The 23639-nt window shown below is 38.6% G+C and overlaps 1 protein-coding gene across 5 annotated transcripts in view; it reads left to right on the top strand.

Annotated features, from left to right (window-relative positions):
• The window catches only part of LOC126202891 (protein diaphanous), a 372908-nt gene that overhangs the window by 306405 nt on the left and 42864 nt on the right, over positions 1-23639 (top strand). For all 5 annotated transcript variants that reach the window (XM_049936958.1, XM_049936957.1, XM_049936961.1 and 2 more), the window contains exons 6-12: positions 643-753; positions 891-1123; positions 3442-3572; positions 3742-3899; positions 4887-5255; positions 9508-9650; positions 11579-11846. In XM_049936958.1, coding sequence (XP_049792915.1) covers positions 643-753; positions 891-1123; positions 3442-3572; positions 3742-3899; positions 4887-5255; positions 9508-9650; positions 11579-11846 — 1413 coding nt within the window. The remainder of the gene's footprint in view (positions 1-642; positions 754-890; positions 1124-3441; positions 3573-3741; positions 3900-4886; positions 5256-9507; positions 9651-11578; positions 11847-23639) is intronic.

The following is a 23639-nucleotide window of genomic DNA, read 5'->3' as shown; positions in this document are numbered from 1 at the left end:
CTCTAAAACAAGCAGAGTAGCTTGTACACAGTCAACTGATAAGAAAATTCCAATATAAGAGCAAAATCTAAACATTACATGTACTTCGTAAAAACCAGAATTCAAGTGTTGTATATACTTAATTATTGCACTAGGCTTTTCATCAACTGTTCACCAGTATATTTCTTAAGAGATGAGGCACCAAAATATGATAAGTTACTTTTGATAAAAATATGTAACAGGAAAACTGGGTTCTAGGAAAATATCAAATTCAGATTAATGTATTGTTAATTTAAGAAAGAATATGAAAGGTAAATTAAATATCCAGAGACATAGATATCCCAGAAGGGTTAGAACGAGCAAGGTAGTAAAGGTGCTAGAATAAGAGAGACTGTGTCTTAGTTGTGGTATGGTTTATGTAGAATTCAGAAGCACTTTTACTTTTCTCATCACACTTTGGTTGATGATCTTTATGTGCACATTAAAGGCTAGCTTTATGGAGCTTATGTTTTATTCAGAGTACTAAAAGTTGTTAAATTTGGTGTATTTGCCACTAATAAATTTGAAACTAATTTACTAATGTGTCTCTTGTTTTGATTTGCATTTGACTGATTATTTTCTCATTTATATATTTTTGTCATTGCATTTATTTTTTGCTTGCAGGTTGCGTGTCTTCAGTTGATCAATGCCATTCTTTCACAAGCGGAGGACCTTGAGTTCAGGTTACACCTTCGAAATGAAATAATGAGATCTGGTTTTCTTGATATTTTGGAAGTAAGTAACTTTGGGCAGAAATACTATACCACTGAGTTTTTCAGTGACAGTCATTTTGTATTAATTTCCAAAAGTATTTACAGTGAATTTTGTATTGCTATAACAATGAAGACCTTTTTCTGTTCCCATTACTGTAGAGTCTACCTTCAGAAGATGGAGAATTGGGAATTCAGGTTAAAGTATTCAATGAACATAAGGAAGATGACTATGCAGACTTTGTTCAGAGATTTGACAATGTCAGAATGGAAATGGATGATATAAATGACTGCTTTGAAGTTGTCAAGAACCTTGTTATGGACACACCAGCAGAGCCTTTCCTCCTGTCAATTCTACAGCACTTACTGTTTATACGAGACGACACGTTAATTAGGTGAGTTTTTTGTTGAGAAAACATTATAATGTAGACAAAACAGCTGTTGCACTGATAGTGAAAGTACTACAGAGGATCTTTAATAAAACGTGTTATGACAGTGTAATGTACACTTATTAAATATATACTGAAGCTAAAACTAAAACAACTAATAATCACTTCATGTTAAGTATTAAGTTATTAATGTAATTCTGGAGAGTTCATTAATGACAGTTTGTCTAATATTAGATGACCATTTGTTCAAAGTTTCTATGAAATGGATGACAGAGACAGATGAGTGTTAAATGAGCAGTTAGTTTTTACCAGTAAACCTCAGATTCTTTAAAGAATCAAACTCCCATGTGTAAAACAGCTGCAAACATTTGATTACTTTACAAATAAGTTTGTGTTATTTATTGACTTTAAGCACATAAGTGAGAAAAAGTTTAGGAAAGGTTTGAAATTATGCATAAAATTTGTTGGAAGTAGCCCAGTGCTCTCATTAAAATCTTGGTAATTTGTGCTCCATTTTAAGCAAAAGAAAATTTTTCACACATCTCAATGTTAATAACATCATATGTCTTTGACTGTTTGCCAAGCAGCCAGGACAGGTGCGATGACCCCATTATTGGACCAGAACGTGTCGTAACCATCACTAAGGCAATGGTTAAATTTAAATTACAAAATCAGATCAGAAGGCAGCATGTAGAATATTGGCCTATGATCCAAAAACAAAATCATGGCAAGCTAGTGATGCCAATGCTATTGCTGTAATCCTGGACTTCAACAGGAAACAGACTTGACTCATGGTAGGGATCGTGACAGGCCAGTGAACTTCAAGAAACACTGACACACAATGGGTATAGAGAAAGAAGGTGCTAGATGTGGTTTGTGTGGAGAGGGTAATGAAACTGCACAACACCTTCCACTGCAAATCAAAAGACACGGAGTATTCATGTCATCAAATCTTGAAGAAATTGTATTATAACGAACTAGTAAAGCGCTTCATACTCCTCTTTAAAGGTATTGGTTGGCTTTACTATGAGGGGATGCTGAAAAGTAATGCCTGTGAATTTTTATGTGAAAGCTCTTAAGAATTTTTACGTAAAACAAACATTATTAACATTCTACATCTTTATTCTTCATGTCTGCTATTAGCAGAATTGTAGCATTTAACATGGAAGTGTATAATGTAACTGTGTAGAGTGTGGGAAACAGCACGCTGTAATCAAATTTTAATTCTAAGAGTTTGTCCACACATGAATCGCCCTCACCTTCAGTATGACTGTGCCAGATAATGCAAGAGTGCTGCAACATCTGCAGCTGTCGGATGTCTTGGATTCACTGTCATTGATCATCCTTCAAACAGGTCTGACTTGGCCCCATGTGATTTTCATTTTTTTCCAAAGATTTAAAGAAGACTTTCAAGGCCTTCACTGTGATAGTGATGAAGCAGTGCAAAGAGAGGTGAGGTAGTGGCTCCATCAACAAAGACAAATGTTCTATAATGACGTTATCAACAAACTGGTCTCTCTTTGGAAGAAATTTGTTCCTTGTCAGGGTTATGATGTTGAAAAATAAATATGTAGACATGAAGAATAAAGATGCAGAATGATAATAACAACTGTTTTATTAAAAAGCTTTAAGAGTTTTCACATAAATTTGGTAACTTTATTTTTCAGCAAGCCATCGTAGAATCATTGGTAGGTAAATCTCACAATAAATTTGTTCCAGTGCAGACAATTGTGGGCTGGGGCCACTGTTGTTTTTATCTCCCTGTTCAAACCAAATCAATGTACCATGTAATGATACAATTTTCCGTATATTGTAACTGTTAAATGTGATTTTCATCAATTCAGTGTTTCATATTCTAGACAATAAAAGTGTAGGATATTGAACTAACAGTACCTCATGTATTATGCAAACATGGATTATGTGCTGCATACTGTAGTGGTCTTAAAGTATGTCAAGATAATCCCATTGCAGTGTGAGTTCATATTACTACAGGTGTCATGCGTATGAAATTTAATTATACATAAACTGAAAAAATAATCAATGGTTGTACTGGTCTCAACCATTCCAACTTGAAATTGCTTTGAATGACTGACAAATTTGGAAAAAAAAACTGGGGTGGACACTGTAGATATGAAAATACAAAAATTCCATAATTTCAGTTACATCATGTTCACATTGAGAGTATTAAATTCATCTTGTGTAGTAATTCACTGCCTGTAATTAGGCAAATGTTCAATTATTTCCACATAGATTTAGTGTTTATCCAGTGTTACCATTCTTTTATCCAACCTTCAAGTCACTAAAACTCAGTTTCACAATTTCAGGCCAGCTTATTATAAACTTATTGAAGAATGTGTGTCCCAGATAGTACTTCACAAAGGTGGATGTGATCCAGACTTCCATGCAACAAAGAGGTTTCAAATTGATGTGTCCCCACTAATTGACCATCTGGTTGGTAAGAAACCTCATTTCTTTATTTGTGTCTTAGTTGACCAGGTTGTAATCTTAGATATAAAGTCTCAGATCCCATTACCAGTGAATATTCATATTCACATTTTCATGTGCATGCAATACATAATACTTCAGTGATTAATTTTTTCCTATTTCATTTCTGTCAATACCAGAGAAATCTCAGCAAGAAGTTGAAAGTAGAGTTGAAGAGCTGAAGACTAGACTGGAAGAGGCATTGGCTCAAAAGCAGGAAGCAGAAGCAAAGCTCAAATACACCGAAGAAAAAATATCAGAACTAGAAGCAAAACTTCAGTCAGGAGGTGGAGGAAAGGTATCATAGCTAGTTTGGTTTCTTTGAACATGGAATGAACTGAACTTAATGTTGCTTTAGCACTCATTCACTTAAATGCTACTGAACATCATTTCTCAAGAATTGAGTTCTGTAACACGTCTTTGCATTATTTGGATGATAGTACAGATTATACAAACTGATCTTTAGTAAAGGAAGTAGCAGTTTGGTATGTACAGTACTCCACTGTCCCATGGTCTTGACAGATTTGCCATCAATGGACTCTTTATGCCATGGCAAAACTAAAGGAATCCAGACATATGGGTCCATTACTGATGTTCAGAAGGCAGTGACTGACTGTTTGAAAGACAGCCCAGCAGAAGTCCCACTGTATGTGTTCTAAAGACTTACTGAATGAAGCTAAGTGTGTATTCACAAAAGGAATTATTTTGCAGCAGACGAGTAAAAGTTTTTACCTGCAGTAAAATAGAAATGTACCCATGAACTTTAATGTGTTATACATATGTAATGTATTTCAAAAATACTACATGGGTGTGTCTTGTCAGACTTGTCCATCAGAGCAGACATCACTGTTTTTGATAGAGTGGCCCTAAATACCAATATTTTAAGAGAGGTGCCGACATAAGTCACAATTTGGTATTGAAATAATTCAATGGCAAAAGTTGAAAATTTGTGCTGGTCTGGAACTCGAACTTGGATTTCCTACTTTATGCAAGCAGTCGTCTTAACCACTTCAGTTATCAGAACATGAATTCCATCTTACCCAAATTGTCAGCTTATCACATGCTACAAAGTACTGGTGGCTTATGTCAGTACCTCCTTTGAAACATGTCAAAAATAGGTTTAGTGTTCTGCACACATGTAATCAGTAATCACAAAGGATTTGCAGTAATGAATCACATTTTATTATGAAATTTATAAATGTAGCAGTAAAGTACAGTTACTGTTTTGCATGAGTATTACATAATGTTGTAATGTTTGGTCTGAATGATTTTCCTCTATTTCCAGGCTGGTGGTCCCCCTCCTCCACCACCAATGATGGGCATGGGACCACCACCTCCACCTATGCCAGGAATGGGAGCACCACCGCCACCCCCAATGCCTGGAGGGTTAGGGCCACCACCTCCACCAATGCCTGGTTCGGGTCCCCCTCCTCCACCTCCTCTGCCTGGCATGGGAGGACCCCCTCCACCTCCGATGCCAGGTATGGGAGGACCTCCACCACCACCTATGCCAGGCATGGGGCCACCCCCACCACCACCACCCGGTGGCTTCGCAATTCCTGCCGCACCCAGGCCTGATGTCCTCCCACATGGCCTCAAACCAAAGAAGAAGTGGGAAGTTAGCGGGCCACTAAAGAGGGCAAACTGGAAAGCGGTAAGGCATTATAAGAGGAAAGAGCTATTTGTCCTTTATATAATTACTTAACAGAACATTTGGTGTAGATTTGTCTTAGTTGTACATCTTGTGACTTAGAATGGCCTGCTTAACTATTGATACTATTTTATTATTCAGCACAGTCACATCAATTTCAAAATGAAATTATTGGTTTTGGTTGCCAATGGCCTCCTCAGATCATATGGCTGATGTTGTGCTGCATTCCCAACCCTGCAGAAATCACATTGTCAGTGTGGTCCTGCTTAGTTTTATTAAGATTACAATTTGTGATTTCTTCTTATTATTGTTCCTTCAGATTGTCTCATCTATTGTGTCAAATGAAACCCCTGGTCACTAGGGAAATATTGATATCATCTTGTATTTCTATGTGCTGCAAACCAGTGTACGGTGTGTATGGGGCAGAGGGTACTTCATACTAACATTAGCGATTTTCTGTTCTATTGCATTCATGTTCTGAAGGATGTAAAAATGACTGTCTACATGCCTCAGTGAACAGTCTGATAATGCTGCTTATCCCGCCTGATGAATTCTTTATCTATATTGATAACAGAAGGTGTCCTATTAAGCATTCTTGCAGCACACGTGATGTTACTTTCATTTCTATTGAATATTCACTGTCTAGTATATCATACAGGCTTCTTTTAGCCAAATATCCATAAAGCCAATCATTTATGTTTGTAAATACTACATATAATTATATCTTGTATAGTAGTCAGCTATGTGATACACTTCTGAAATCTAGGAAGACAAGCTGAGCTGCATCTACTGTTGATTGTGTATGAATATAGCAAGTTTTGTTTCAAACAAGTGGTGTGTTATGTTAGTGGGCTGCTACTTTCACGTTACCAATTTATTTTAATTTTACTGACATCACTTTTTCTATTGCAGTGAAAGTTGAAAGTCTGCACCCATATGTCTAATTTCTTCATTGTGAAAACAAATTGCTGGTCAGTCACATTAAATTTATGTGACATGTTGGTTGTAGTTCCATTGAAGGAGTTCGAAAATGCTTCCTTTAGTATTGTTTGAGTTCTATAAAGTTGTTCTTAAATTGAGTATAAAATTCTGTGGCTACTTCTTTGTGTTATTAGGTCGATGTGAGAGAAAACATTATTGGTAATTTATAACTTATATAAAAAAATCTAATAAAGATTTAATTAAAATCAATGAAAATAATAAAAATTGTATTAGAAATAAAATAAAAACAATGAAAATTATATAGAAAATTAATAAAAATAAAAATTAATCAATTGTATAATACTTACAATATATTTACTATCGTTTATAATTGGCAATGAGCTGTACCTGTGTGAAGATAGGGGAATAAATTAACAAGAACAAAGAGTGGGTAAAAAAAATTCAGCAAATGAAAACACATACAAATAGGTACCTAAGTGAAATAAGACAGTAAATTTTCTTTTAAAAGTGCCATGCCTAAATCCCTAGCACCATTTAATTTGACTGCTCCTATCTTGATAGTCTGAAGAAAGACTTCACTTGTTGCTTGTTTATTCTTTCATATTCTGTGGTCTATCAATATCTTATTTGCTCACTTTCTTCTTTAGGTGTTAATTGCAGCAGGAAATATTTTTTGTCTGGCAGTACTTGTCATCAGTACATTATTTTACGAATGCCTTTCTTTTTATTAAAAGTTAAAAAAAATATGTAAGCCATTTATGAACAGAAATAAATAAAATAAAATAAAAAGTGTAGGAAAAGATAGATTGCTACTTACTGTGAAATTATCATACTAAATTGTAGACAGGCAAAAGATGCTTACAAATAAGCTTTTGACCACAGCCTTCGTCTGAGAAAGAGAAACACATACCATTCATTCACCCAAGCAAGCATTCCTCATGCACACGACTGCCAACTCCGGCAGCTTGGGCCAGAACGCAACTATCATGTGGGATGGTAACAGCCATCTGGAGGAGAAGGGGAAGGGATAGCAGCATATGGATGGGGGAAAAGAGGAGCACTGTCCAGCAAAGTGTGCAAAGACTAGAATGCCAACAGGTGCAGTGTCAGGAGGTTGTGGGGCAGGGAGGTTGGGAAAATGGAGTGAAAAGGCAGATGTAGGAGACGGGAATGGGGAGGAGGTGATAGGACAAGGGGGTGCAAACTATTGGGTGTTGGTGTGGGAGCAGTATGTTGCTGTTTGTTGAGGTAAAGATAATGATGGGAGCAGAGAATGTATTGTAAGGGTAACTCCCATCTGTGCAGTTCAGATAAGCTGATGGTGGAGGGATGATTCAGATGTCTCTGGTAGTGAGGCCGCCATTGACTCAAGGATGTTATGTTCAGCTGCATGTTGTGCCACAGGGTGGTCTACTTTGCTCTTGGCCACAGTTTGGCAGTGGCCGTTCATCCTGGTGGACAGCTGGTTGGTAGTTGTACCAAAAGTAAAAGCTGTCCCGTGATTGCAACAGAGCTGGTAAATGACATGGTTGCTTTCACAGGTGGGCTGGTCCCTAATGGGATAAAATAAACCTGTGATAGAACTGGAATAGGAAGTGCCGGGTTGGTGGATTGGGCAGGTTTTGCTCCTGAGCCTTTTATAGGATTGTGGCGTAAGGATAGACTAGGATGTTGTGGAAGGTGGGTGGGTCACGGAACTCTGCTTTAGGAGGGATGGGAAGGATCTTGGATAAGATGTCTCTCATTTCAGGGCATGGTGATAGGTAATCAAAGCAACGGCAAAGGATTTGGTTTAGTTGTTCCAGTGACAAAGGGGGTGTTCCCTTCTGGCTGGTTCTTGCGGGTGATTGGAGGATTGGGGGTGTGAGGGGAAATGGCAAGGGAGATCTGTTTGCAGATTAGATCTGAGGAATTGTGCCTGTCTGTGAAACCTTTAGAATACTGGGAAAGGGAGCTCTTGTTACTGCAGGTATGCCATTTCCATGTAGTCAGGCTGTATGGCAGGGATTTTTTTGGTGTGAAAGGGATGACAATTGTCAAAATGCATGTGCTGTTGGTGATTGGGTTTAATGTGGACAGACATGTGGATGGACCCATCAGAGAGGAGGATGTCAACGCCTAGGAAGGTGGCATGCTGATTTGAGGAGGACCAGATGAACAGAGGAGAGAGGTCATTGTAATAAAACTAAGCTGCTGAACTTTTTAAAATAAATACATCTTGTACAAATGAAAGGTCCTATTTATGAATAGAATATTTTTGAAAAGATTTGTGTGTTACTTATGTAGCTTTGCTGTAATATATCACATTTGTACAACATGTGAGAAAAGGACTGGTCAGAAGAGAACACAACACCACACTTGTTTGAATAACAATGCAGTGGCTTTTATGAGAGAGCTCTGGCACTGCTTGTATGCACGGTGGAACAAGTACCCCATTTTGAACCCCCCTATCTCTGAATGATTGGAAGACACTGCAGGCACTAATACCATAGTTCAGGGATAGGCAATCTTTTGGCTCAGGGGCCACTTTTTGGAACCAAAATTACCTGCGTGTGGCCTGTGGGCTGGTATTTCCTCACACCTTCCGTTGTTACTCAGACCTGACTATGTAGTAGTTTTTGAGATGGTGCTCTTATGCCTATGTAGTAGTTTTTGAGATGGTGCTCTTATGCTGCCAATTGCAGTTTCAGTGACATGGGTAGCACTGTTTTGTTTAAATTTGTGGAATTAAAGTGGAAAACAGGAAGGCATTGTAATAACAGTGGAATAGCTTTCTCTTAATTAACCATAATCTAGAGGAGTAGCAAAATGGTACTGCATAAAAATTTAGTAGCATCCAGTATGAAAAACACTATTTGTGCAATAGATAAGACTCGTAGTAGTAGTAGTACTACTAGTATTTGAATAGTTGCATTAAATATTGCCCATCACTTAATTGAAGTAATACTAGGCAGAAAAAAAAGAAAGTTAGAGGTTAGTATTTCTGACATTTTTCCACTTAATATTTTTCTTATTTTATTTATGTAGTCTACTCCTCCCCATGTGCAACATTTTTGCCTGTGAAGGTGTGAACTTTAATTTTCTCTAACCTTTGCATAGCTGTCTTATTCTTCTTCTCTTTTTTTCTGTATTCTTTCCCTCTTCCAACTCTAGTTTCCATTATACTGTGACACAAAACAAATTGGAATTTTTTTAAATATAGTCTTGTATGATCTTCCTGAAACTTAAATAAAATAATGTGTGTGTGTTTTCAAATGTTGTTTGTTTTATATAGTGGCTTGTTGAATCATATGGTGTTTAACTATGATTATAGATTATTCCACAAAAAATGTCTGAAAAGGCATTCTGGGTGAAAGTACATGAAGAGAAATTAGCATCACCTGACATACTGAATGGACTAGCTGAGAAATTTTCCTCAAAGCCTGTTGCTAAGAAGGCAGATGATGCTGTTGACAAGTAAGTTAGTAAATTACATCTCAAAATGCTCTTGTAAACTTCCATGGTAAGATTTCTCTCTTATGTGTATTTCAAATTAAAATTTCAGTATTTCTTATTTCTTTTTGTATTCGAGAGAAGTACCTGTAATCTTCATTTTTCTCTACCGATTCGGATCTGTGTGTTAAATACAGTCACTTGAATAGTTGCATTAATTTCATTCCACTGAGTTATTGATCAGCATTTACAAATTATTCTATAAGGCATTGTCTCTACAATAATGATATTCTTTCTTAGCCTTGATGCTCCTCTACCACAAAAAATGAAAATTATAAAAATAGCTTACATCTGATTTGATAAACTAAAAATCAAAGTTGGCTTTCACAATTTATAAGCCCAGTGTGAAATATACTGAAAATACTTATGGAGTATTGTTTTGACAATAGTTAATTTACGCAGATGGTTTTCAAGTGTGCTAAACACTTACAGTCTACAAACAGCGTTGTTGGCAAGGTTGTAATACTGTGGATTTATATGCTGTTAGTGTTGCTTTTTGTAATGTCGTGAAGATTAATTTTCAACAGTCAAATTATCAATTCATATAATTGACTAAACATAAATAATTCAATATGTAGGACTACTTTTTAAGTTTCAACAAGGGCAGGTTGTAAAAAAAATGTTGTTAGTAGGGACAAACGGAAATTTTATGAGCCTCAATTTCATAATATTGCACTGGTCGCTTAGTGTCCAAAATTGAATTATAGACAAGAATTATGAGCACATCTTGTGTCAAAGTGCTGTTAGAGTACAAATACTGCTCCTAGACACACAAACACTGCATTCCAAGATACATGTTCACAGATTTTTTTGTGATCATATATATGAACTTTCATTGGCCCACTCTCTCTCTCTCTCTCTCTCTCTCACTCACTCACTTACTTAAATATTCTCGAGCATATCTCCTCCTGCATTACAAGGACTGCACTGTACAATAAATGCCACATACTCTGCAAGCTACACTTGTTGAAGCTTGCTATGTATCTTAGTAATGCATGACAGAATAATTCTATCACAAATTGTGCAGTTATTGTAAATAATCCTGTCACATATTGTGCAGCTGTTCTTTGAAAGTTTTCTTATTTGTGGCAGGGTGATATGTTAGGAATCCCAGACAGGCAATAAGTATAAAAGGATTAGCTGCACGAGTATCTTTTAAGCTACTTATTTAATTTAGAATCTGTGCCTCTCCTTAATAGAATTAATCTGGAATTTGATTTTGCCACTATAAATGCAAATTAATTAAAGTTCTTCTTAAATATTATTTACAGTTAAATCTTGAAATTAAAGTATGAAAACTGTTGGTGAAATAAGGCATAGGATGTGAGCTTGATCTCTCTCTCTCTCTCTCTCTCTCTCTCTCTCTCTCCCTCCCTCCCAACATTTCACGTGTTATTAGAAATGTCATTGTTCAGAAATAAATAAAAAGAGAAACACTTCTTGGATTATCACCTACTTCTCGTGGACATGATGTTAATGATTTTGTGCACAGTATAAAAGATAGGAAAGTCACCCATGAATTAATTTAAAAAAAGTGCTTAAAGAGTAATTTATGCTGCAGGGAAAATTCTAGTTAGTTATAAAATGAATATTTTATGGAACCTTGTTGTGTAGTTTTAAAATCATGTTACAGATCATTATGTAATTTGTCAGAATAAATTAGTGTATATTTTCCAAATGTTTACATTATCATTGAATCTCACTGTTAATTATCTTGCAGAATGTCTTTATCATTTAACACAGATTAACCACAGAACCTGCTGTATTACTGTGTACTTCCTAAGTTTCTTACGGATGTGTTAGGGATGATATTGTAGTACTTGGATTAAAGTTACATACAAAGCTAGCAAAATGTTCTTTTTTTGTTATTTGAGGCTCTTCTGTGTCGACAGGGGTGGTACAATGAAAAAAGTAAAGGACCTCAAGGTGTTGGATGGCAAAGTTGCTCAGAACATTTCCATCCTACTTGGTGGCTCACTGAAGCATTTAAGTTACGAGGAGGTGAAGAAATGCATACTTCGGTGTGATGAAACAGTACTGACAGACAGTGTTGTGGAGCAACTTATTGCATATTTACCACCACCTGACCAGCTGAAGAAACTAGAGGAATACCGCTCGCAATATTCAGACCTGACGGAAGCAGAGCAGTTTGCTGTTACGGTAAAAGCTTGTTACAGGTTTAGTAATGTTATCTTCTAAGGCATGTTTTCATTGCTTTTACATATGACTCTGAGTTACAAGCAGCCTTCTTCTCATTAAAAAAAAAAATAAAATAAAATAAAACCTTTTTAGCTGCGCATGCCACCCCACCCACCAAAAAAAAATTATATATATATATATATATATATATATATATATATATATATATATATATATATATATATATATATATATATATATATATATATATATATATATATATATATATATATATATATATATATATATATATCGCTCTCCCTCTCAAATTTCAATTTTTTCCAGCCTTCTTCTCTTACTCAGCAAAAGAAAAACTGTAAGTTTATGAAAGCTATTGTGGGCATCACATTCAGATTTTGGTATACTTGCTGATACCTTGTAAGAAGAATTGTTGCTAAAAAAAGATTTCCTGTTTTTGTGGATTAATTTTTTTGCCTTTCTGTTGTATGTGCCACAAAATGTCATTAGTGTTAGTGTGTTTTATTTGAATCATGAAATGTAAGGGAATGACAAAACTACTAATAAAACAATGTACAAACTCAAATAATTGCTCAAGATGATAACTTGGAAACAACTTTTCTCCTAATTTTTTGTGAATATTTGAAACAGCCAATTACCTACTTCAGTATTTCCTGTCGTTGCTATGATGATATCACTAATATTGATTTCGGATATTTACACTGCACGTTTGTCACAGGGTATTTTCTGAGTATGTAGGCCAGTGTGTATGATTTGATTTCATAGGTTTTTCTAGCATAATAAGTATTGAAAATCTCCTCATATTTGATGCCAGATCCTGAAATCAGCATGATTCAATATTTTAGCGATCCATCTGTCTGCTGAAAACTGTGGAACTCTGCAGTTGCAGCAGCATTCTCCTAAAGATGTCGGGTAGTTGTATCACTGAAATATTGAATCATATTGATTTCAGGATCTGGCAGTAAACCCAAGGAGACTTTCAATAACGTGTATGAAATTTCAACTGTCTGAAACTGGCTTGCTTTCAAGCGTCATTCACTGTTAACAGACAGAGACTGTATCCAGAGGTGAGATTCTGCTGACTATTGGTGGATTGTTAGGGTTCATTGAGCCCAATTTGGTTGTTATGCACAAGAGCTTTGATGTAACACCACCACCCTTATATTAAATAACAATGTCACCTTTTGGCTCAGCCATAGTGAGAGCTAACTTGGTTAACTGACTAGATACAGGCACACTCCAGTTAAAGGTAGTGGGTGTTGATTCTTTGCAGTACAAGCATGATTGTGGTTCTGGAAAATGTTATGGACATATGACAATGTTAATATCAATCAGTGTGAAGGAAAAAGGTGCGACAGTGCCAATGCAGAACATTTTACAGTGTGAAACATCCTGACAAATTAAAACTGTACTTCCCGACAAAACTGTGTGCTGGAGTGAAAGTCAAACTTCGGATCTTTGCCTTTTACAGGCAAGTGCTCTATGTACCTAACTATCCAAACACGATTTGAAATCCATCCAGCTTTACTTCTGCCAGTACCTCATCTCATACATTTAAAACTTCATGGAAGTTCTCCTATGAAACTTGCAGGGCTAGCACTCCTGGAAGAAAAGATACTGTGGAGACATGGCTTAGCCACAGTCAGAGAAGATATTCCAGAGAGATTTTTTCACTCTGCAGTGCAGTGTGCCCTGATATGAAACTTCCTGGAGATATAAACTCTGTGCCAGACAACAAGACCACATAGACACTTTGCAAAAATTGAAGTGTGCCATCAAGTCTAAATACCCAGGACTATTCATTGATGGCATCATTCTGTTGCAGGATAATGCTTGCCCTCATGTTGCCAGGGTTGTCTAGACTATGCTGCGGAAGTTTCACTGGGAAGCCCATACATGTCCTCTATACAGTACCGATCTCTCCCCATGCAATTTCTGTATTTTTGGAGTCCTAAAGAAAGACATTCATGGCCATTGATTTGCTTTGGATGGAAAGGTGCACACCTGTTTACAATCATAGATCCATCGACAACTGCAAGCATTTTTCCATGAAAGAATTGACTGTATTGTTGTACAATGGGATAAATGTATTAACAGTTATGGTTATTATTTTTGAAATAATAAACAGTCAGCTTAATTTTTATTCCATGTTTCATTTTCATTTGAGTGGACAAAAATAAAAACTCTTATTATTTTTTTTTTTTCTTGGGAAACTATTCAAATGTGCTCTTGCCCCCCCCCCTCTCTCTCTCCCTCTCCCCCTCTCCCTCTCTCTTTCTTCCTCTCTCTTTCTTCCTCTCTCTCTCTCTCTCTCTCTCTCTCTCTCTCTCTCTCTCTGCCAGGAGTGAGTTTTTATGCCACTACCATGTTCTTGTCATCATCCATTTCACTTCAGGTGACTCAATAAAACTATTTATTCTACCCTGATATGCATATGAATCATTGTATCTTTAAATGAAGACACAGGAAAGTAATTAACTTAACTATCACATCCATGCAGGTACTGTACACTTCTTGGACAAACCAGACTTTCATTTCCTCAAAACTAGTGTGGTGACACAGGAAAAACAACAGGCTTCCCAGACCAGAAATTCTTCTTCCCTCTGTGAGTGGTGAATTCAGCTATTTGAGTCATTAGTGATATTGCCATAAATCACTCTGTGGATTCATGCCACGAATACTCAAAAGAAAACTTGGAAATTTATGCATATGATATCTGTGCTACAGGCATAACTTCTTGTGTGTGCATATTTTCATCATTAGCATGGAATGTGCATGGAGTCAGCATGGGTGTATTCTCACATAGAATCTGGGATAGTGTTGCAGTTAAGACAGCAGCATTGGCAACAGGAACTGCAACTTCACACTAAAGGCATGTTTGTCAAGCACACAAAAAACTGCAGACTTTGCTGAACTGGCCACCTTTACAGAATGTGCTTCTATTTACAGATCCACAGAATCTTCTATTAAATTCCATTCCATGAATAAGTCAGTCCCAAAAATTGCAATTATTAAATGATAAATAATTTCAGATGGCTGGAATTAAACCAGGGACCTACACATCACTAGCCAGTAACTGTAACCACTTTAGTATGTCCGATGATGAACAGCACACAGCATTTCTGTCCCCCCCTCACAGAACAGCAACCTACTGTTTCAAAGCTTACTAAAACTTCTTGTATCTGGAAGAGGATCTAATTAGTGGTCTGTGGTTCAAATGAAATTACTTCCATGAGGCATCAAAATTGTTAAGCTGATCTTGGTGTCTCTTGTGTTGGAGGGCTCATCATCAGTCCACACTACAGGCCTATTATAAGTTATCATACAAGCACTAGGATGTTTTCTCTGCACTTTTGTAGGATCATCATCATTGACTCCATGGGTAACATCTGACAACAGAAACAGAATTTGGTGTAGACCAAAGTGGTGCTTTAATAATTTTCCACAATCCTTATCATCAAAGTCCAAGGCATGTATGGGTACAAGCTGTCTTACTTCTTCAGTTCTGGTGGTGAGCTGTTGGGTGTAATCTGCCAGAACATTCTCCAGTTGAAACTGAAACAGAGTATTTGTTGTTTTAGCCTCTCGACCATTAATCAGGAAAAATGCTGTGAACCCTGTGCTGTATTGCTTTGCTGTGTTTTATTGTAATGCCTTAACATGCACTATTGTATACAAGTCTCTTGGTTAACATTAATGTACCTAGAGAGCATATCTGTCAATGTCATATTAAAATGTAAAAGGCCACTGATTTACAGCTGGCAGGCTGTTCTCATCCTTGGGATGATACTGCACTGTGAAATTGCTTCTGACACCAGTCTTAACTTTCTTGTGATAGAGATCTTTATATTATGGCATATGGTAGTCCATGATTGAAAATTATGTCTTCTACAGGAAATCTGATGACGTCCTGAGCTTTAACAGTTGGTACAGCCTTGATGACAGTTTAGCCAATGAGATAGTCAGTGTACATTAGTATCCACCATTCCCATCAGTCGACTAGGGAAACCTTCCACATATGCAGACTTCCATGTGGCAAAATGGAATAACTTAAGGAACTGATACCAGATTTCTTGGGGGGGGGGACTATAGCATATCTTTCTGTCATTGGCATTCCTTCATTGCCTTACTAATGTCTGACAGATCTATGGATATCTGGCCGATTGTACCTGCTTCCAATTCCATCATAGGTCTTTGCAAATCCCAGATGACCCGACATTGTAGCATCATAAAAGTACACAGGCACTGCAATATCGTGTACTTCAATTTGTCTGGCAGTAAATGAAATGCGTTGATAAGCAATTATTTCCATTCTACTGGGTTGAAATTTCCATCTACTAGTCAGAATTCTCCTTTGACAGCTTCTTTCTTCTCTAAGGGCTCTTGTTGTTGTGGTCTTCAGTCCAGAGACTGGTTTGATTTAGCTCTCCATGCTACTCTATCCTGTGCAAGCTTTTTCATCTCTCTGAGTAACTACTGCAACCTACATCCTTCCAAATCTGCTTAGTGTACTCATCTCTTGGTCTACTTCTACGTCTTTTACCCACACGATTCCCTCCAATACTAAATTGGTGATCCCTTGGTGCCGCAGAACATGTCCTACCAACCGGTCCCTTCTTTTAGTTAGGTTGTGCCACAATTTCCTCTTCTCCTCAATTGTATTCAGTACCACCTCATCAGTTACATGATCTACCCATCTAATCTTCAGCATTCTTCTGTAGCACTGGCATTTTGAAAGCTTCTATTCAGGCGAAGATGATGGAGATGCCTGAAGATGATGGAGACGCATTCCATGGAAACGTTGCTACGAGATGACTATGCTACTCGGCTGACAACCCATGAAGAATTCATATATGAAATTCACCGAGAAAGCCTGCATTCGCATAAAACTTCAATGTTTTTATTTCTTCTTCGTGGATTTTAATTCCTACTCCAAATTTTTCTTTTGTTTTCTTTACTGCTTGCTCAATATACAGATTGAATAACATCGGTGATAGACTACAACCCTGTCTCACTCCCTTTCATGCCCCTCGACTCTTATAACTGCCATCTGGTTTCTGTACAAATTGTAAATAGCCTTTCGCTCCCTGTATTTTATCCCTGCCACCTTCAGAATTTTAAAGAGAGTATTCCAGTCAACATTGCAAAGAGCTTTCGCCAAGTCTACAAATGCTAGAAATGTAGGTTTGTCTTCCCTTAAGGATACAGGGTACTTTTCTGGCTCAATATTATGTAAAAATTAACATCTATTTCTTTCAGGCACTGTTTATGATATGTTTTACAGATTTTTTTTGGTTGATACGAGGTAATGCAGCACACTTTTGAAACAAATTAGAAGTATTCTGAATATTTAAAAAAATTACAGAGACATTATACCTATAATTTAGTTGATTCTGCAATAAAGTTTAGGTCTACTACATAAGTATGGACTATCACAAGTTACAGAAAAAAAATTAGAGCAATGATTTACAAACTTTAGGAAATATTCGTACCTGAATTCTGAAAAATACAACTTGCAGGAAATTGAAAATGAAGATATGAGTCCAATTAAACTGTGCCTTAGAATATTCCTGACGCATAGTCTTCATTCTGCAGCATTTCATCATCTTCAAGCTTCCTCTTGGCATTCCTTTTAGCACTTCTTGCTTCTTTCGTAACTTCAACAGCGAATCTTTCATCTTCATGCACCCATTGTCTGTCATAGGCAAGCAATTGATCTTCCATATTAGAGCAACATTTTATGCCTAAATTTCTCAGGACTTCCATCCTTCCTATCACTCCATCATTGAAACATATCACTGCATCTAGTACACCAACTTTTAATGTGTTTAGTCCTACAACAACATTCTTGGGTAATCTTTCACATATGCAATGGTTGAAAATTTTAATTTGTATTCTGAGTGCCCCCATGAAGACATTTACTAAGCAGAACAGGGTCACTCAGGTCTGTAAAAATTGGTTTAATTTCATTCATAACAGGGTCAGGAAGAGAATGCCTATGATGGTATATTTGACCACTTCCTTTTGCTTTTTGGTAACCACACCAAGAATCTGCTTCCTTAGGACAAAGTCCATGAACAGGATGGCCATCTGTGGACAACTTATGAAAGTAGGTGGCCCATACAGCTTTTCTCATTGCTGTAACATCATTCAGATATGCAGTTTGTCTAATGGCCAGTCCATAATAATTCTGAAGGAGGTCTATTTCAGTTTCTGTCAATCTGCCTTGGCCAGACAGAGATTTTCCATCATATAGCAACTTTTCTTTCATTTCTCTTCGTAGCTTCCTCAATCTAGCACCCATTCTCTTTTGCACATGTCCACAACTCTCCAGTTTTGTTACTGAGTTATCACCATAAACATTGAACTCATTTGATTCTTGAGTTTCTCCCGGCGTATTTGATAATCAAAATATCCACGGGTGTACTGCCGGTGTACAGTGTCCAACGGGCACTGCAGGTTCCGGGCAAGACTGTCATCAATTTGAGTGGCATGGTGTTGAGTGATGATGCGGTCTCGGTTTTGCAGAAAGGTCTCAACTTCGCTCCCACCCCCAAGTTCACTCCGGTCGCAGAAATTGTTAGTGCTGTTGAACAGGTTGCAGCTCGACTTCCGCCTGAATCAGCTGAGGAAATACGTCGTGAAACTTGTCGTACGTTGACGAAATCCAAGCCGATGAAGTCAAATATCATTAGTAAAGAGAGGGCGGCCATTCGTGATCTAAGGGAGCGCTCTGAAATTGTTGTCTTACCGGCCGACAAAGGCAATGCTACAGTTGTTGTCTCCCATAAGGACTACACTGATAAGATGCAGAGCCTGCTAAATGACGATTCCTACCGGAAGATCAGCGTTGACCCTACAAAGAAGGTGGACAACAAGACGAGGTCGCTTCTCAAGGACGCAGATTTACCGGAGGGTGACGCTAAGAAATTGTTACCCCAAGGTCCGGTACCGCCTAGACTATATGGACTCCCGAAGGTTCACAAAGAGGGGGTACCATTACGCCCCATTGTCAGCAACATCAGGGCACCTACATATTTGTTGGCCAAATACCTGACGGGAATATTAAGTCCTTACGTGGGTAAATGCCCTCATCACATCCGTAATTCCGTGGATTTTGTTAAACGCCTTGATAGCTTCACGTTGGGTGAGTCAGATATCATGGTGAGTTTTGACGTCGTTTCCTTGTTCACGAGGGTACCCCTGCGAGAGTCACTAGAATTGATTAGTCAGAAGTTTGACGAGAAGACCACTGAACTTTTTAGGCATGTCCTGACTTCCACGTATTTTCTTTTTAATGGAGAATACTACGAACAGACGGAGGGAGTCGCCATGGGTAGCCCACTCTCACCGGTGGTAGCGAATTTGTACATGGAGAACTTCGAGGAGGAAGCCCTGTCGTCATCCGAATGGAAACCTACTTGCTTTTTCCGTTACGTGGACGACACTTTCGTCATCTGGCCACATGGTATGGATAAACTCCTTGACTTCCTTACACATCTAAACTCCATACACCCCAACATCAAATTCACTATGGAGACTGAAACGGAGGGTAAACTACCTTTCCTTGACGTCTTGGTCAAGAGAAGGCCTGACGGCACCCTAGGTCATGGGGTGTATCGGAAGACAACACACACTGATCTGTATTTGCACGCAGACAGCTGCCACCACCCTCCACAGAGGAATGGGGTACTTAAAACTCTAGTACATAGGGCGCGCACTATCTCTGACGCAGAGAGTCTACCCCAGGAATTGGAACATCTGAGAACTGTATTTCGAAAAAATGGGTACTCAGAGTGGCAGATTCAACGTGCTCTCCGCCCAACCACTACAGCACAACCTGTGGATATGGATGAAATCACGAGGGAGGAGGTAGGCACTGCGTTTATCCCATATACAGGCGCACTCTCGGGAAAGATCACCCGCATTTTGAAGAAACACCGGGTCGGAACGGTGTTTTGTCCTCCGAATAAAACTCGTGCACTGGTGGGGAGCGCCAAAGATGACCTCGGTTTGAGGAAGGCCGGCGTGTACCAGATTCCGTGTCAATGTGGCAAGTCGTATATTGGTCAGACGATGCGTACCGTCGAGGATCGATGCTGTGAACACCAGAGGCACACTCGACTGATGTATCCGAGCAAGTCGGCGGTCGCTGAACATTGTTTGTCGGAAAATCACGCTATGGAGTATGAACGCACGAGGATTCTGGTACAGATGTCGAGATACTGGGACAGCGTTGTTAGAGAGGCCATCGAAATTCGCACCAATGACGACCTCATAAATCGTGACTGTGGCTATAATCTTAGCAAGGCTTGGGAACCAGCGATTGGGTTAATCAAGAGTAAATCGAGCAAATGTATAGTTGTGACGACCATGGCGGACGGAGCCATCACACCAACGTCATCTCAAACGCCGTCGCAATCTGTTCCACCGCGCGACCGTGGCGCGGGGCGCGGACGGCGGAGTGAGCGCGCCGCGGGCGGAGGGTATTTAAATCCGCCGCCGCCGCGACCGAACCCAGTTCCACCTGAGCAGCCATAGTGTACGGATCTCCGTGCCGGCACGTTCACAGGAGCTCAGTCCGTCAGTTCACCTGATGATGGCGACATGTATGATCGCCGAAATATTGTGCCCGTTGGACACTGTAGACCGGCAGTACACCCGTGGATATTTTGATTATTGAACTCATTAATTTTAATGAAAACTTTAGAGTCCCCATCACCCAGGTACTTCGTATATCTAATCTTATAAATGGGCACCAACCTCTGAAATATTTTTAAAGCTCCATCACACTCCATACCTCCACTGTACCAACATAATTTTTAGAACACTGTTGTTCAATATGTCCTTCAGTATTACCATGGCAGGTGTGGCAGTACTTTGATAAGCACTCAACATAAACTACTTTTCCATTCTCCAGAGAAGTAGCACTTACAACACCATTCAAGGAACGATGTCCTCGATGTTGCCATGTCCCATCAAGTGCAACAGCAATATCCCTGGTTACACTAATATTTACAGTTTCTTCTACTGCATGTTTCATAGATGCTTTAGACATAACCATCAAGCACCTAAAAGTATTTTTATGTAATTGCTGAACCTACTGGGTGGTGGAGGAAGGTCCATCAACTCACAAAATGTTTGAGCAGCCTTTTTTCCGTTTCCTATTGCACACATTGCATACACTAACTTCAGATTCACATCATATGGATTATGCCCAGTGTTCGAAGTCATATTCGAGGTAGATTTATTGCAGGATCTAAACAGAACAACTAATTTTGACACTAAACCCTTCCTGCTACTTTGTTGTTCAGTTATTTCAAGGCAACCTACACCAACACATTGTTTACATTTCGCCACTTCCTTTATCAAAGCAGATAAGATGCCCATGTCAACAACAAAAAATCCACTACAAGCAGTGTCATTGTTAACACAAAAATTTGGAATCATCAGATTAAGATATGTGAACACAAAATAAGCAGTCTTGCATATGCGGATGACTTAGTTGTGATGGCAGATTCGATTGAAAGTTTGCAAAGTAATATTTCAGAGCTAGATCAGAAATATAAGGACTATGGTATGAAGATTAGCATCTCCAAAACGAAAGTAATGTCAGTGCGAAAGAAATATAAACAGATTGAGTGCCAAATAGTAGGAACAAAGTTAGAACAGGTGGACGGTTTCAAGTACTTAGGATGCATATTCTCACAGGATGGCAACATAGTGAAAGAACTGGAAGCGAGGTGTAGCAAAGCTAATGCAGTGAGCGCTTGGCTATGATCTACTCTCTTTTGCAAGAAGGAAGTCAGTACCAAGACTAAGTTATCTGTGCACCGTTCAATCTTTCGACCAACTTTGTTGTATGGGAGCGAAAGCTGGGTGGATTCAGGTTACCTTATCAACAAGGTTGAGGTTACGTATACGAGGTGTGGCTTGAAAAAAACCGGACTAGTACTGGTGAAACAATAAAACGAATGCAATAAGGCTGAAAGTCGCGTGGCCTGTCACGTGACTCTCGCTCCGCCTACTGCTCGAGTTTCATCTGCCTCCTGCACTCAGTCTGCCCGTGGCGTCTGTTTTAAGTAGTTGACGTTTTGTCTGTGCATCGGAAAATGTTGAGTGTACAGAAAGAACAGCGTGTTAACATCAAATTTTGTTTCAAACTAGGAAAATCTGCAAGTGAAACATTTGTAATGTTACAACAAGTGTACGGCGATGATTGTTTATCGCGAACACACGTGTTTGAGTGGTTTAAACGATTTAAAGATGGCCGCGAAGACACCAGTGATGACACTCGCACTGGCAGACCATTGTCAGCAAAAACTGATGCAAACATTGAAAAAATCGGTAAACTTGTTCGACAAGATCGCCGTTTAACAATCAGAGCAGTGTCTGAGTTAACAGGAGTTGACAAGGAAAGTGTTAGGCAGATTCTTCATGAAAGTTTCAACATGAACAAAGTGTGTTCAAAAATGGTTCCAAAGTGTCTCACAATTGAACAGAAGGAACGCCGAAGAATGATTTGTTCTGACATCCTGGAAACTCCTGTTAACTCAGACACTGCTCTGATTGTTAAACGGCGATCTTGTCGAACAAGTTTACCGATTTTTTCAATGTTTGCATCAGTTTTTGCTGACAATGGTCTGCCAGTGCGAGTGTCATCACTGGTGTCTTCGCGGCCATCTTTAAATTGTTTAAACCACTCAAACACTTGTGTTCGCGATAAACAATCATTGCCGTACACTTGTTGTAACATTACAAACGTTTCACTTGCAGATTTTCCTAGTTTGAAACAAAATTTGATGTTAACACGCTGTTCTTTCTGTACACTCAACATTTTCCGACGCACAGACAAAACGTCAACTACACCACGGGCAGACTGAGTGCAGGAGGCAGATGAAACTCGAGCAGTAGGCGGAGCGAGAGTCACGTGACAGGCCACGCGACTTTCAGCCTTATTGCATTCGTTTTATTGTTTCACCAGTACTAGTCCGGTTTTTTTCTAGCCACACCTCATATGAAAGTAGCTAGGATGATTGCAGGTACTAGTAGATGGGAACAATGGCAGGAGAGTGTGCACAATGAGGAAATCAAAGAAAAACTGGGAATGAACTCTATAGATGTAGCAGTCAGGGCGAACAGGCTTAGATGGTGGGATCATGTTACACGCATGGGAGAAGCAAGGTTACCCAAGAGACTCACGGGTTCAGCAGTAGAGGGTAGGAGGAGTCAGGGCAGACCAAGGAGAAGGTACCTGGATTCGGTTAAGAATGATTTTGAAGTAATAGGTATAACATCAGAAGAGGCACCAATGTTAGCACTGAATAGGGGATCATGGAGGAATTTTATGAGGGGGCTATGCTCCAGACTGAACACTGAAAGGCATAATCAGTCTTAAATGATGATGATGATGATGATGATGATGATGATGATGATGATGGATGATGGATGATGGATGATGATGATCAGGATCAGGATCGTGAACTGGTTACCACGGAATTTCCTTTTATTTGCGTGACATAGTTCATATTTATTGCACACTAAAGGATATGTACTTCTACAAATATATGTAGCACTTGGGCAACAGACATTCAGTAACATGTGAACAAACTGCTTCGGTGAAACAAAAGGAAATACTAGCAAAGATAATCATTTACAGACACTAGAAACCTGCACTGTTACAAACATATACAATGTATCATACGTATAATCGCTGGAAACAGAAAGTCCACAGTTGTTTTCAAAATAATACTGGTTTCTATAACAGAAATAAAG

Source organism: Schistocerca nitens, chromosome 9, assembly GCF_023898315.1.
Source record: "Schistocerca nitens isolate TAMUIC-IGC-003100 chromosome 9, iqSchNite1.1, whole genome shotgun sequence".
Lineage (NCBI taxonomy): Eukaryota > Metazoa > Arthropoda > Insecta > Orthoptera > Acrididae > Schistocerca > Schistocerca nitens.
This window is presented reverse-complemented; position numbering and strand designations above follow the sequence as displayed.